Source organism: Bufo bufo, chromosome 5 (genome assembly GCF_905171765.1).
Source record: "Bufo bufo chromosome 5, aBufBuf1.1, whole genome shotgun sequence".
Taxonomy (NCBI): Eukaryota; Metazoa; Chordata; class Amphibia; order Anura; family Bufonidae; genus Bufo; species Bufo bufo.
In genome coordinates, this window is record NC_053393.1 from 566968958 (window position 1) to 566984527 (window position 15570).

Sequence of the window (15570 nt, forward strand, 5' to 3'; positions counted from 1 at the left end):
AAGCACAACCCCCACCTGTGGACGTCGGGCCCTCATATCACTCTCATGGAGTCTGTTTCTGACCCTTTGAGCAGACACATGCACAATTGTGGCCTGCTGGAGGTCATTTTGCAGGGCTCTGGCAGTGCTCCTCCTGTTCCTCCTTGCACAAAGGCGGAGGTAGCGGTCCTGCTGCTGGGTTGTTGCCCTCCTACGGCCTCCTCCACGTCTTCTGATGTACTGGCCTGTCTCCTGGTAGCGCCTCCATGCTCTGGACACTACGCTGACAGACACAGCAAACCTTCTTGCCACAGCTCGCATTGATGTGCCATCCTGGATAAGCTGCACTACCTGAGCCACTTGTGTGGGTTGTAGACTCCGTCTCATGCTACCACTAGAGTGAAAGCACCGCCAGCATTCAAAAGTGACCAAAACATCAGCCAGGAAGCATAGGAACTGAGAAGTGGTCTGTGATCACCACCTGCAGAACCACTCCTTTATTGGTGGTGTCTTGCTAATTGCCTATAATTTCCACGTGTTGTCTATCCCATTTGCACAACAGCATGTGAAATTGATTGTCACTCAGTGTTGCTTCCTAAGTGGACAGTTTAATTTCACAGAAGTGTCATTGACTTGGAGTTACATTGTGTTGTTTAAGTGTTCCCTTTATTTTTTTGAGCAGTGTATATATTGCATCCAGATACAACTATAGTCCTTAAAAGGACTTTTGGGTCTCTAACAAGTTTTTTCACAAACATATTACTATTTCACTCCCTACACTATCTGTCCCTTCTTCAGCACAGCTCTCACTGACTAAGACTGAGTCGAACACGTGTCATCGGGTGCTATATAGCACCCGATGACGCGTTTCGGCCAGCCAATCACTGTAATGCCAGTAGCCAACACTGCCCCGACATTACAGTGAGGGCATTACTACCCCGCTCGTTTATTGGCTGCGTAGCAGCCAACAAATGTGCGGGGAGGAGACTCGAGCATAGCGCTCGAGCACACGCAGTGTTCGGCTGAACACCACGATGTGCCGAGCATCGTGATGCTCGAGTAAAATTAGTGTTCGGCAGAGCATGCTCGCCCCACAACACTAGTGAAATTCTTTATGTGACACTGGCTTCTTTTCGGAAAATTTATGGGTGATTGTACAACTCCTTTTGCGGTATGGACCGAATTACTTAGTGGTGAAATTGTTTATGTGACACTGGCTTTTTTCAGGTAAATGTATGGGTGACTGTACACCTTGTTTTGCGGTATGGACTGAATTACTTATTGGTGAAAATCTTTATGTGATACAGGCTTTCTTTTGGAAAATGTATGGGTGACTGTACACCTCCTTTTGCTGTATAGAACAAATAACTTATTGGTGAAATTCTTTATGTGACAATGGCTTTTTTTCGGAAAATGTATGTGATTTTGTACACCTCCTTTTGCGGTATGGACCAAATTACATAGTGGTGAAATTCGTTATGTGAAAATTGGGAAAAATTGATGGATGGCTGTACACCTCATTTTGCTGTATGGGCCGAATTACGCAGTGGTAAAAATTTTAATTTCAAAGCAAACTCCGCTGCTCTGTATCTCTTGTGCAGTCAATATCTTCAGCAATACCCCTTGCGCGATTTACACCAAATACATTATTTTCATTTAGAGATCCAAGAATTATGTTGGAGGCAGGTAGTGTATGCAAGCCATGTGCGACCACTCCCATCACTCTCACGCTGTTCTGCACCTGGTTTGCCTGGGCGAACTGAGTCACATAGGGGAGCAACTGCTCCGTGCCCTTCAGCAAGAAATCGAATCCTGGCTTTTTCCATGACAACTGAAAATCGGAACCATGGCGACCGACAATGGGAAGAACATGGTGTCGGCTGTGCGTCAAGGAGGGCTGAGCCATGCGCCCTGCATAGCACACATGTTCAATCTGGTTGTCAAGCGGTTCCTGAAGTCTTCCACCCATCTGCAAGACATCCTAAAAATGGCCAGAAAACTTTGCATGCACTTCAGCCACTCGTAAAGCACACCCTCCTCGAGTTGCATCGGCAGAACGGCATCCCCCAACAAAGGCTGATATGCAACATTTCCACCTGTTGGAATTCCACCCTCCATACAGTATGTTGGACCGACTGTACGAACAGAGAAAAGCCATCAACGATTTCTTGATGATCCAAGCAGACAGGAGTACTCCCCTGTGTAACTTCGATGCCAGCCAGTGGCAGCTCATGCGTAATACCTGCCGTTTGCTTAGACCCTTTGAGGAGGCCATGTTATTTGTCAGTCGCCAGGACTACGGGATGAACAATGTCATTCCACTGCTTCATATCCTGGAACAGATGCTGGTAAATCTGGCTGGTCAGGGGACTGGAGACGTGGCGCCTAGAAAGATGGCGGCAGAGTTTGATACATTTGTCTGTCAAGATCTCTGTTTACAGTCAGTGAACGGGAACATGACTTATCACAAGGATATGCAAACACCAACCGATGGGGTGTTAACCGCCAGAATTAGATAAATCGGCATGAAGGAGCAGTCATTTTTACAGCTCGAGGTATCCTCCTGGAAGCTTGACCTCTGCACTTTGACTGTCTGCATTGCGAAGCTTGTCTAAAAGAAAAATCCAACAGTATAACCCCTTGGAGGAAACTCTTGATCTGGCACAGGCTGCTTTGCTCCTTCAAAATCAATGGACTCTGTACAGCGTGACACTGATGTATAATTTCTCATACACCAGACTGAAAGAGTATTCCAAGCACCTGTCTGCCCACATAGCTGCCGGGAAGCAGAAACGTCTTGCCATTGAAGTGGGCTCAGAGCTGAACCTAAAAGCTAAATTTTCCTGTTTATCTGGACTCAAAGGAAATGACAGAGATCCACTGGCTGTGCTCATACAGATTTCATCCAAGCCTCCACTCACCAAGGCAAGCACAGAGGACCGGATTGTGTGGACAGGTTGGTTCTGTGGGACATACACAGAGGATGATCTATTGGAGGTGTTATCAAAGACATTTACTTGCCTCCCGCTCTTCCTGTATAACGTCTCCGAGGCGCTCACGGCTATCGTAGGGACGTGGTTCCAAAGATACTTTGTTGCTTCGGTAAACTGTGATCAGTTCTCAGGACCTTGCGTGGCTAGCAGCGATATGGATTAGGTATGACGTGTCTGGATCAGTGTCGGCCACTGAGCTTGTTTTCTCTGTGCCTGTCGACCCTCGCATGGACATTTCTTATGCCATCCACGCAGAGGACTTCAAGACTTTATTGAACGATATTCATAAATCAAAAGGACGAGGTCACGTTGGAGGAAGTGGACAATTCTGTTACAGCGGCTGTGAGACCTGCACATACTAAGGCTTATTTATGAAGATTTTTAGGTATTGCCTGTACCGACCAGATACCTTCCAGCTGTGATTGTGTAGTCTGCACTGTAGGATAATAAGTGAAGTGTGCAGTGATTCTAAGAGCGACGCCTGTCCTCTGCATGTCATACGGACTCACAGTATTATCTCACTACCACAGCAGACTCCCTATGCGTGTTGTTACTGCAAGGCACTGTGTTCTACACCTCTATACAGGCACAGTGTTCTACCCCACTATACAGGCACAGTGTTCTACACCGCTATACAGGCACAGTGCTCTACACCGCTATACAGGTACAGTGCTCTACACCGCTATACAGGCACAGTGCTCTACACCGCTATACAGGCACAGTGTTCTACACCGCTATACAGGCACAGTGCTCTACACCGCTATACAGGCACAGTGTTCTACACTGCTATAGAGGCACAGTGTTCTACACCGCTATACAGGCACAGTGTTCTACACCGCTATACAGGCACAGTGTTCTACACCGCTATACAGGCACAGTGTTCTACACCACTATACAGGCACAGTGTTCTACACCGCTATACAAGCACAGTGTTCTACACCACTATACAGGCACAGTGTTCTACACCACTATACAGGCACAGTGTTCTACACCGCTATACAGGTACAGCGCTCTACACCGCTATACAGGCACAGTGTTCTACACTGCTATACAGGCACAGTGTTCTACACCGCTATACAGGCACAGTGTTCTACACCGCTATACAGGCACAGTGCTCTACACTGCTATACAGGCACAGTGTTCTACACCGCTATACAGGCACAGTGTTCTACACCACTATACAGGCACAGTGTTCTACACCACTATACAGGCACAGTGCTCTACACCTCTATACAGGCACAGTGTTCTACACCACTATACAGGCAGAGTGTTCTACACCACTATACAGGCACAGTGTTCTACACCGCTATACAGGCACAGTGTTCTACACCACTATACAGGCACAGTGTTCTACACCACTATACAGGCACAGTGTTCTACACCGCTATACAGGCACAGTGCTCTACACCGCTATACAGGCACAGTGCTCTACACCGCTATACAGGCACAGTGTTCTACACCGCTATACAGGCACAGTGCTCTACACCACTATACAGGCACAGTGTTCTACACCGCTATACAGGCACAGTGCTCTACACCGCTATACAGGGACAGTGCTCTACACCACTATACAGGCACAGTGTTCTACACCACTATACAGGCAAAGTGTTCTACACCACTATACAGGCAAAGTGTTCTACACCACTATACAGGCACAGTGCTCTACACCTCTATACAGGCACAGTGCTCTACACCACTATACAGGCACAGTGTTCTACACCACTATACAGGCACAGTGTTCTACACCGCTATACAGGCACAGTGCTCTACACTGATATACAGGCACAGTGCTCTACACTAATATACGGGCACAGTGCTCTACACCGCTATACAGGCACAGTGTTCTACACCAGTATACAGGCACAGTGTTCTACACCGCTATACAGGCACAGTGCTCTACACCGCTATACAGGCACAGTGTTCTACACCAGTGTACAGGCACAGTGTTCTACACCGCTATACAGGCACAGTGCTCTACACTGATATACAGGCACAGTGCTCTACACTAATATACGGGCACAGTGCTCTACACCACTATACAGGCACAGTGTTCTACACCACTATACAGGCACAGTGTTCTACACCGCTATACAGGCACAGTGTTCTACACCACTATACAGGCACAGTGTTCTACACCACTATACAGGCACAGTGTTCTACACCACTATACAGGCACAGTGTTCTACACCGCTATACAGGCACAGTGTTCTACACCGCTATACAGGCACAGTGTTCTACACCACTATACAGGCACAATGTTCTACACCACTATACAGGCACAGTGCTCTACACCACTATACAGGCACAGTGTTCTACACCGCTATACAGGCACAATGTTCTACACCACTATACAGGCACAGTGTTCTACACCGCTATACAGGCACAGTGTTCTACAGCACTATACAGGCACAGTGTTCTACACCACTATACAGGCACAGTGTTCTACACCGCTATACAGGTACAGTGTTCTAGACCACTATACAGGCACAGTGTTCTACACCGCTATACAGGCACAGTGTTCTACACCGCTATACAGGCACAGTGTTCTACACCGCTATACAGGCACAGTGTTCTACACCGCTATACAGGCACAGTGTTCTACACCACTATACAGGCACAGTGTTCTACACCGCTATACAGGCACAGTGCTCTACACCACTATACAGGCACAGTGTTCTACACCACTATACAGGCACAGTGTTCTACACCACTATACAGGCACAGTGTTCTACACCGCTATACAGGCACAGTGTTCTACACCACTATACAGGCAAAGTGTTCTACACCACTATACAGGCACAGTGTTCTACACCACTATACAGGCACAGTGTTCTACACAGCTATACAGGCTCAGTGTTCTACACCGCTATACCGAACCAAATGTTTCCAAAAAAATTGGGTGAACCAGCGAATCGAAATTTTGAAAAATTTGCTCATCTCTAGTCATGATGTCACTTTATTCACAGCTACTTGCCCTTTCTGTTTCCCTTCACACAAATACCCAACTTTCCTGTAACTTAACTACACATTCACACACAGATATTCATAGGAACACCCACAATTACACTGAGACATATCATAAACTAAATTGCCTGTTTCTTCTTATCTTCTCTCCTACAAATAGAAAGTTATAGAAACAAATGCAAATCCTGTTATTCAAGATAAAACACTAAAAAGTGCATATAACAGAATAAATACAATGTCACGTGGACTTAATCATTATATGAGGGATAGCCAAGTTTCCTCGAAGCATGCTGCACATTGTCCCTAAGGGATCAGAACTAAATACTTCACTATGTTTCTTTGTGTGTATTATCTGTTTTAAACCAAAGAAAAAGAATTAAACAATGCAACATTTCAAGTCCTAGTCACTTATTTAACTCATCACTACATTTTCTCTTATATCAGCATAATTTTAATTGTTTTTTCCCGCTCTCTTACCCCCTCTTTTTTTTTCTCTGAACAAAGAGATGTAACTGTGCAGACTCAAAACCAAAACGTGTGTATTTGTACCAACTCATACCAAGCTCAGAATCTGGGAGAGACTGGCAACTCACCTATATGAGAAGTCAAAGCTCCGCTTAAAGGAACCACAGTCAAAGGGATCTATAAACTTTTCCATTAACCCTTATTTTATCTACTACACTAGTGTAATAAAACTTAAAAATATACAGATACATTTTTCATGATGTTTCCTAAACATCTGGGCACTCTTCCTTATTAACTATTGGATAAACTCGAATATCTACAATGTGCAGACTCTCAACTGCCCAAGTTCTCACAGACTCAGTCTACAGATATATATTTAGCTACTTGTAGAGATCCCATATGACAGCTTAAACGGTCACCCTTCCCTTGTCTAATGGATGCTCAGGGTCCCACCCATAGACACCAGGCCTTACCAACTACTTGTATCATTTCATAAACAAGAAGTGTATTTTTTGCCCAAATCCCACTTCTGACACCAAATGTACTATCGCAAGATCAGAGGTTTGGGAAAAAATAGACTTAACACAACTTAGGTGCATAAACAGTTTACTAAACTATGATAAAAGATATATACAAAGACAAAGTAAAGTAACAGTCACTGAGAGTTGTCAACCAATGGACGGGCTCCATCGACCAGTGCCCAACATGGCATTTGGCCAACATTCATATGATACAAAGAGAGGTGATGGTAGCAAGACCTCTTAGCCTGATGATGTCTTCAGTGGAGCTGACTGAGTTCTGGGTCCCAAAACTAAGGGTTTTCTACTCTCCTGGCCCCTCCGAGTCCCATCTAAAGGGTAGTAAGCATGTACAGTTCATACTGCAGAAATGTGGCCAGGTATAGACTTCACTAAATAACTTCATGAAGTTAAAGGGGAAGAAGCAGTTAAAAACCTTGCTTTTTAGAGGTGTTAGAACAGGATTGTAAGTGGCAGACAATATATGTTGCACTCCTCCAAATCTATTTGAGCTTGGTTTCTCTGGCTTGACATGAATATCTTCTTTCACTCCTCTTTTGAACCAGTCCTCCTCTGTGTCTAGAATGTAAACCTCACTGTAATCAAGCGAGAGTCATTTGTCGTTGAGATGTAGGTCCACAGCTGAGTGCTGACCACAGAGGTATGTGGCTCTATGGTGGTTATTCTGTGCCCAGTCACCTAAACCCATTGCTGCAGCCATTTAATTTCCCTTTTCTCCTGCCTTTCTTCCGAGAGCTATTATTGTATTATTTTTCTGTTCACGTGGCTGTCTTTCTTTTTTTTTTTTCCAGGACAAGTTGTACTTTCTAACAGGCCCATTTATTATTCCATAAGAAGTAGTAGAAAGACATATTGTAAATATGGTGGAATAAATATGTTGCGGTAGAAATGAGACGATAGCGTTATTCTGTGACGCAGTACGATTACAAAGACACCACATTTATAGAGATTTTATACTTTTCACATTTCTGTTTGCATCTCCATGCTGACACCCACTGTGCTGCACAGAGCAGTGAGGACTCTTTTTCTGCTATAGTTTGTATTAATCACATAGTGATTAATTTGGGGTATGGGGTATTGATTAGTTTGTGGTATGAATGACTTTTTGATAACTTTTCATTCAATTTCGTTTTTGGGAAGCCAAGTGGCTAATTAGAATCAATTTTTATATTTAATTTTTTTCCATTATGCTTTTGGTCGTACAGGATAAATACAGTATTTTACATTCAGTAGTTTGGCCATTTTCAGATGCAGCAATACCAATGATGTTTTTTTTCTAATTATTTATTTTAATGAGGGTGGAATTGGAATTTTTTTTTTTTTTTTGTTCAACCCCTTAAAGGGAACCCGTCATGTGGATATTTGATTATAATCTAATTAATTATATACAATCATTAACTACTAAAAAGTACCTTAGATGTATTCACTTACTGGTGTGACAGATGGTTATCTCAAAATATATACACACAAAGATGCCACATGCTAATGAGCTGATTCGAGTCCAGCGTGATGTCATTGAGTCCAGCGTATATTTAATTCAGAGCTTTAGCCACTCCCCTGCCCACCTGCTGCTGCTTCATATGGAAACAAACTGTCATTCAGCAGCAGGGGGGCGGGGAGAGTCAGGAGCTCATGAATATTCATGACTCATCATTATCAGCTGGAGCTTTTCAATACAAGATGTTGGCAGATTGACTGGTCAATTAAAGAAAGTGACCCAGCATTGTGCTAAGAGAATCAGTCACTTATTTATGTTGCCCTTAGTTAGGACACCATAAAACTGGTGACAGGTTCCCTTTAACCTCTTAAGGACACATGACGTACCGGTACGTCATGATGTCCTGGTACTTAAGGACACATGACGTACCGGTACGTCATGTGTTGTTCCGATCACTGCCGCCCGGCCGGCAGTGATCGGAACCCGGTGCCTGCTCAAATCATTGAGCAGGCACCTAGGCTAAATGCGCGGGGGGGTCCCGTGACCCCCCCATGTCGGCGATCGCGGCAAACCGCAGGTCAATTCAGACCTGCGGTTTGCTGCGATTTCTGCAGTTTCTGGTCCCCGCGGTCAGAAACTTTATATGCCTAAAATGATGTTTTATTAACCCCCCCTGCACCCCCGAATGATTTTATGGTGGTGGGAGGTGCAGGGGGAGGGTTGTGGGCGGTGCGGGAGGCGGGCGGTGCGGCAGGCGGGATCGCGATCCCCGCCCGCCTCCCCTTGAATAATCGTTGGTTTCTAGTGGGTATACCAGGGTGCCAGCACATTGCTGGCACCCTGGTATAAACGGCTGACATCTGCGATGCGATGTCAGCCGTTTAACCCTTTCCATACAGCGGTCCGTACGGACCGCTGTATGGAAAAGGTTAACAGCGCAGGGAGCTCCCTCCCTCTCCCATCGGGGGGCTGCTGTGCCTTTGCAGCCCCCCGATGGGGAGGGAGAGAGCCCCCAGACAGCCCCCCGACAGATTCCCTCCTTACCCTTCCCCGTCTGCGCAGTTCTGACCTGTACTGAGCAGACGGGGAAGGTTCCCATGGCAACAGGACGCCTCTCAGGCGTCCTGCTGTCCATGGTGCTGAACAGATCTATGCTAAAAAGCATAGATCTGTTCAGACAAGTGTAAAATACCGTACAGTGCAATATATATTGTTCTGTACTGTATTATACAGACATCAGACCCACTGGATCTTCAAGAACCAAGTGGGTCTGGGTCAAAAAAAAAGTTAAAAAAAGTTAAAAAGTTTCTACTCTAGGGGTGCATCAGGGGGGCTTCAAATGGGACATGGTGTAAAAAAAAAACTGTCCAGCAAAATCTGCCTTCCAAAAACTGTATGGCATTCCTTTCCTTCTGCGCCCTGCCGTGTGCCCGTACAGCGGTTTACGACCACATATGGGGTGTTTCTGTAAACTACAGAATCAGGGCCATAAATAATGAGTTTTGTTTGGCTGTTAACCCTTGCTTTGTAACTGTAAAAAAAATATTAAAATGGAAAATCTGCCAAAAAAGTGAAATTTTGAAATTGTATCTCTATTTTCCATTAAATCTTGTGCAACACCTAAAGGGTTAACAAAGTTTGTAAAATCAGTTTTGAATACCTTGAGGGGTGTAGTTTCTTAGATGGGATCACTTTTATGGAGTTTCTACTCTAGGGGTGCATCAGGGGGGCTTCAAATGGGACATGGTGCCAAAAAAACAGTCCAGCAAAATCAGCCCTCCAAAAACCAAACGGCGCACCTTTCACTCTACGCCCCGCTGTGTGCCAGTACAGTAGTTTACGGCCACATATGGGGTGTTTCTGTAAACAGCAGAGTCAGGGCAATAAAGATACAGTCTTGTTTGGCTGTTAACCCTTGCTTTGTTAGTGGAAAAATGGGTTAAAATGGAAAATTAGGCAAAAAAAAGAAATTCTCAAATTTCATCGCCATTTGCCAATAACTCTTGTGCAACACCTAAAGGATTAACGATGTATGTAAAATCAGTTTTGAATATATTGAGGGGTGTAGTTTCTTAGATGGGGTCACTTTTAGGGAGTTTCTCCTCTAGGGGTGCATCGGGGGGCTTCAAATGGGACATGGTGTAAATAAACCAGTCCATAAAAATCAGCCTTCCAAAAACCATATGGTGTGCCTTTCACTCTACGCCCCGCTGTGTGGCCGTACAGTAGTTTACGGCCACATATCGGGTGTTTCTGTAAACGGCAGAGTCAGGGCAATAAAGATACAGTCTTGTTTGGCTGTTAACCCTTGATTTGTTAGTGGAAAAAATGGGTTAAAATGAAAAATTAGACAAAAAAATGAAATTCTCAAATTTCCTCCCCATTTGCCAATAACTCTTGTGCAACACCTAAAGGGTTAACAACGTATGCAAAATCAGTTTTGAATACCTTGAGGGGTGTAGTTTCTTAGATAGGGTCATTTTTGGGTGGTTTCTATTATGTAAGCCTCGCAAAGTGACTTGAGACCTGAACTGGTCCCTAAAAATTGAGTTTTTGTAAATTTCTGAAAAATTTCAAGATTTGCTTCTAAACTTCTAAGCCTTATAACATCCCCAAAAAATAAAATATCATTCCCAAAACAATTCAAACATGAAGTAGACATATGGGGAATGTAAAGTCATCACAATTTTTGGGGGTATTACTATGTATTACAGAAGTAGAGAAACTGAAACTTTGAAATTTGCAATTTTTTTTAATTTTTTGTTAAAATAGGTATTTTTTGGTGCAAAAAAAATAATTTTTTTGACTTCATTTTACCAGTGTCATGAAGTACAATATGTGACGAAAAAACTATCTCAGAACGGCCTGGATAAGTCAAAGCGTTTTAAAGTTATCAGCACTTAAAGGGACTCTGGTCAGATTTGCAAAAAATGGCCTGGTCCTAAGGTGTAAAAAGGCTGTGTCCTTAAGGGGTTAAAGAAGCTCTCCAACAAAAAATATTATTCAGTGACCTGTTAGGTATATAATTTAATCTGTAGTGAAGGAAATCTTCTTAACAAACTGTATTTTTGAGTTATAACATCCATTCCAATCCTCAGCTGTGTCATGTGACCAACACTCTGACTCTCCAACTGACACAGGACAGGAATCAGTTACTTCTCTATTCTTTCTATGAGACTGACATTGAGGCTCCCATAGGAATACATAAGAAACTAGAATGCATAAAGCATCCGGTCCACACATAAGATGCTATGTTATTTGTCACATGACAGCTGAGGATCTGAAGGGAGGTTGTAATTCATAAACACAGTCTCTGGTAAGAAGATTACCTTCTAACCCTTCTAACAGTGCAGAGAATATCATTTTTGTGGGAGTGCTTCTTTAAAGGTTTTCAACACACGGTCATTAGATCGCTTATCGTCAGAAATGGTTTACTATTGCAGTCTATGTTATATCACTATGGGAGTTGTCGCTGATCACCGACCCTGCTGGCACTGTGTAAAACAGCAGGCACCTGAGCTTGCACCATCTTTATAGACATGTATGGTGGATGTTGGGAAGGGGTTAAAAGGATTTTACAGGTACAGGATATTGATGGCCTATCCTCAGATTGTGGGATCCACCTTTATTCTTGGGGGAAATCTAAAGTCATGACATTATGGCATGGAGGAAACCTCCAGGATTTTGGCCGAGTTGACATAAGGAACATATGACAAACCTGTACGGTTCCTATTCTTTTATTAAGGGCTCATGTATATAATCATTGGATGTTTTGCGATCCATAAATTGTGGATCCGCAAAACACGGATACCAGCCGTGTGCATTCTGTATTTTGCAGAACAGCTGTCCCCAGTACTATCATTGTACACAATGCGAACAATAATAGGACATGTTCTATTTGTTTGCGGAACGGACATATGGACATACAAAAATGGAATGCACATGAAATCATTTCTGTTTTTTGCGACGCCATTGAAGTGAATGGTTCCGCATATGGGCTGAAAAAAAAACGGAACGAACACAGAAAATAAATATGTTCATGTGCATGAGCCGTACCTCTTTTAGACCCATACATTATTCACTGTTCAAACCCACATCCAAACCATCCTTCGTTTCTGAGAAAATATGTCTTCCTGTATGTCTCTATATCTAGAAGCTTCTATAAATTTCTCTACAACTCTCTATATATAAGTCTCTGTGTGACAGTGCATTATCCCTGCACAGTCCCTCAATGATAGTAGTGCCCCCTGTGGTCACTGGTAGTAGTGCCCCCTGTTAGTGTTCCTGCCTTCTATGCACAGGGTCCTGCCTTTCAGCTCTTTACTTAGAAAAATACATCTGTAGAAATCTCTCCTTAGGCCCGACCACTGACAAAGAAGGGGTTAATTATCTTTTGACCATTTTAAAACAGCAAGAGTACTATCAGATCTGTCGGATGTCCGTCCATTTAGGCAGTACATTCAGGTAAATGGGTTAATCTTTAAGGTAGTAACACTGTTTTACATTTTTTTTGTTATCAGGTGCCCAACAACTTTGGAAAATCATGCTTCACATCATATTCCTCACGTTTTGCCTTTGCTTCGTGGAGAGTCAGTTCCCCAGAGTCTGCACAACTGAAGCTGCTTTTCGCACCAAAACTTGTTGTCCACTTTGGAAGGATAAAAGCCCATGTGGTTCCCTGTCAGGTCGTGGGAGATGCCGAAGCTGGACAGCCAAAAAAACAATCCCCCAGTATAATGACGATCGACTAGACTGGCCAAGACACTATTATGAGAACACTTGTGAGTGCTTTGGGAACTATAGTGGCTTCGATTGTGGTGACTGCAGATTTGGCCACCATGGTGAGAAGTGTGAGAGAAAGAAGGTCATCATAAGGAGAGAGATCCGCGAGCTGTCACCCCTAGAACAGAAAAGATTATTCAGTTACCTGGCCTTGGCCAAGACCACGAAAAGTCAAGATTTTGTTGTCCTGAGCACAGGAGACCGACACCATCGTGAGACTTACCGCTTTGTAGACGCGTCTCTCTATGATGTCTTTGCTTGGTTGCACTATTACTCCATGAAGGCTGTCATGATAAATAGCACATTCAACCCTGATAAGAACTTTGCTCACCAAGGCCCTGCATTTCCTGGATGGCATCGTCTAGGCCTTTTGTTCTTGGAGAGACAGATGCAGCTCATGACTGGAGATGAAGATTTCGCTATTCCCTATTATGACTGGCGAGGGGAAAAGAACTGTTCAATTTGTACTGATGAACTCATGGGTACTAATGATGCCCAGGGAGTGCTTAATCCCTACTCCCATTTTTCTTTTTGGAAGGTATCACTTCAGTCCATTCAATAAATGTAACTAAAGTTTGAGATAAATCTTAAAATTACCCAATTTCAGAATTAGTGATGGTGGTCACTGTGTTGAGGATGCAGATGAGAAAGGGAAGAATCATTATAGAGTTTGAAGAGATAAACTAAGAATATATAACAAGATGGAGTGTATTCACCTTTAGGTTTAGAAAATAAGTAAATAAGCGACCAAAAATAGTTTGAAATAGAGGGGACAGAATAAATTCAGCTCAGTGAAGGATTCTGGAGGCCACTCCGTAGAACACAGTGTGCAAAAAAAAGGCTTTCAGTGTTTGAAAATCTAAGTGTAAGAACATCCCTGGGTGACCACAGTGGTGATGATAGGGATGTCACTAGGGCTCTGCAAGTCTCTTAATACACATAACAAGTCACAACTGTAACATACACAGGGTTAAAGGGGTTTTCTGGGATGATGAAACAGCAAATAATGGGGGGGTGTAGGACCCCCTCCTAAAGCGATAAGGATAGGCCAATCGATTTTGAACTCCAGATATCCTATGAGTATTGTCCGGAAAACATGGAAATCTCCAAGGATAAGAATACATGGTGGTCAGGATGGATGATAATACATAGTGGTAGTCTATTGAGATGATAAAACACAGCAGAGGTCTATAAAACTGATAATACGGATAATACGGTGGTCTGGATGGATAATACATGGTGGTGGTCTATAGAGTGGATAATACACGGTGGTCTGGATGGATGATAAGACATATTGGCAGTCTATAGACATGATAAAACATGGTGGAGGTCTATAGAGATGACAATACATGGTGGAGGTCTACAGAGATTATTATACACTGTGGAGGGCTGTAGAAATGATAATACATGGTGGATGTCTATAGAGATAATACACCATGGAGGTCAATAAAGATGATAATGCACTGTGGAGGTCTATAGAGATGATAATGTATAGAGATGATAATACATGGTGGAGGTCTATAGAGATGACAATGAATGGTGGAGGTCTACAGAGATGACAAAACATGGTGGACTGGATGGATAATAATACACAGTGAAGGTCTATAGAAATGACAACACACAGTGGATTTCTATAGAGATGACAATACATGGTGTATGTCTATAGAGATAATACATGTGGAGGTCTATGACAATACGAGATAACAATACGAGGTGGAGTTGATGGATAATTATACATGGTGGAGGTCTATAGAGATGATAATACACTGTGGCGGTCCATAGAGATGACAATGCACGGTGGAAGTCCATAGAGATGACCAAACATGGTGGAGGTCTATTGAGCTGATCATACATGGTGAACTGGATGGATAGTAATACAAAATGGAGGTTTATAGGGATGATAATGCATGGTGAAAATCTATAGAGTTAACAATGCATGGTGAAGGTCCATAGAGATTATAATAGACAGTGGAGGTCTATAGAAATGATAGTACACGGTGGAGTTATATAGAAATGACAATTATTGATGAGCCAATCGAGGTCCACCTCGTGCTGCATGGTAGCAAATAGATTTAAACTGAAGTAGTGTAAAAACAAAAAAAAAATTAATAGTTACCTGATCCATTTGCTCACAAAAGATCAGTCTCCTCATCTTACAAATGGATCAGTTAGATTTTTTTATTTTTTATTTTACACTGTTATTAAGATCAGATGCCACAATTATGTATGAACGCTGAATCTGAGGGATACAGTGACGGGGAGCGGTGCAATCGCTGCTCCCTGTCATTGCACCCACTACTTACAAAAGGCGGATTCACATTAACATTATGAATTCCTGATTGCTTTCCATTATAGCATGGTTATAACGGAAAATAACGAAATTCGTAAGACAGAATTCAAAACGGAAACC

At 43.1% G+C, this 15570-nt stretch overlaps 1 protein-coding gene across 3 annotated transcripts in view; it reads left to right on the plus strand.

Moving 5' to 3' along the window:
- LOC121002078 (tyrosinase-like) overlaps window positions 1-15570 on the plus strand; it is a 112693-nt gene that overhangs the window by 68265 nt on the left and 28858 nt on the right. For all 3 annotated transcript variants that reach the window (XM_040433376.1, XM_040433375.1, XM_040433377.1), the window contains exon 2: window positions 12899-13698. In XM_040433376.1, coding sequence (XP_040289310.1) covers window positions 12922-13698 — 777 coding nt within the window. In that variant the 5' untranslated portion in view covers window positions 12899-12921. The remainder of the gene's footprint in view (window positions 1-12898; window positions 13699-15570) is intronic.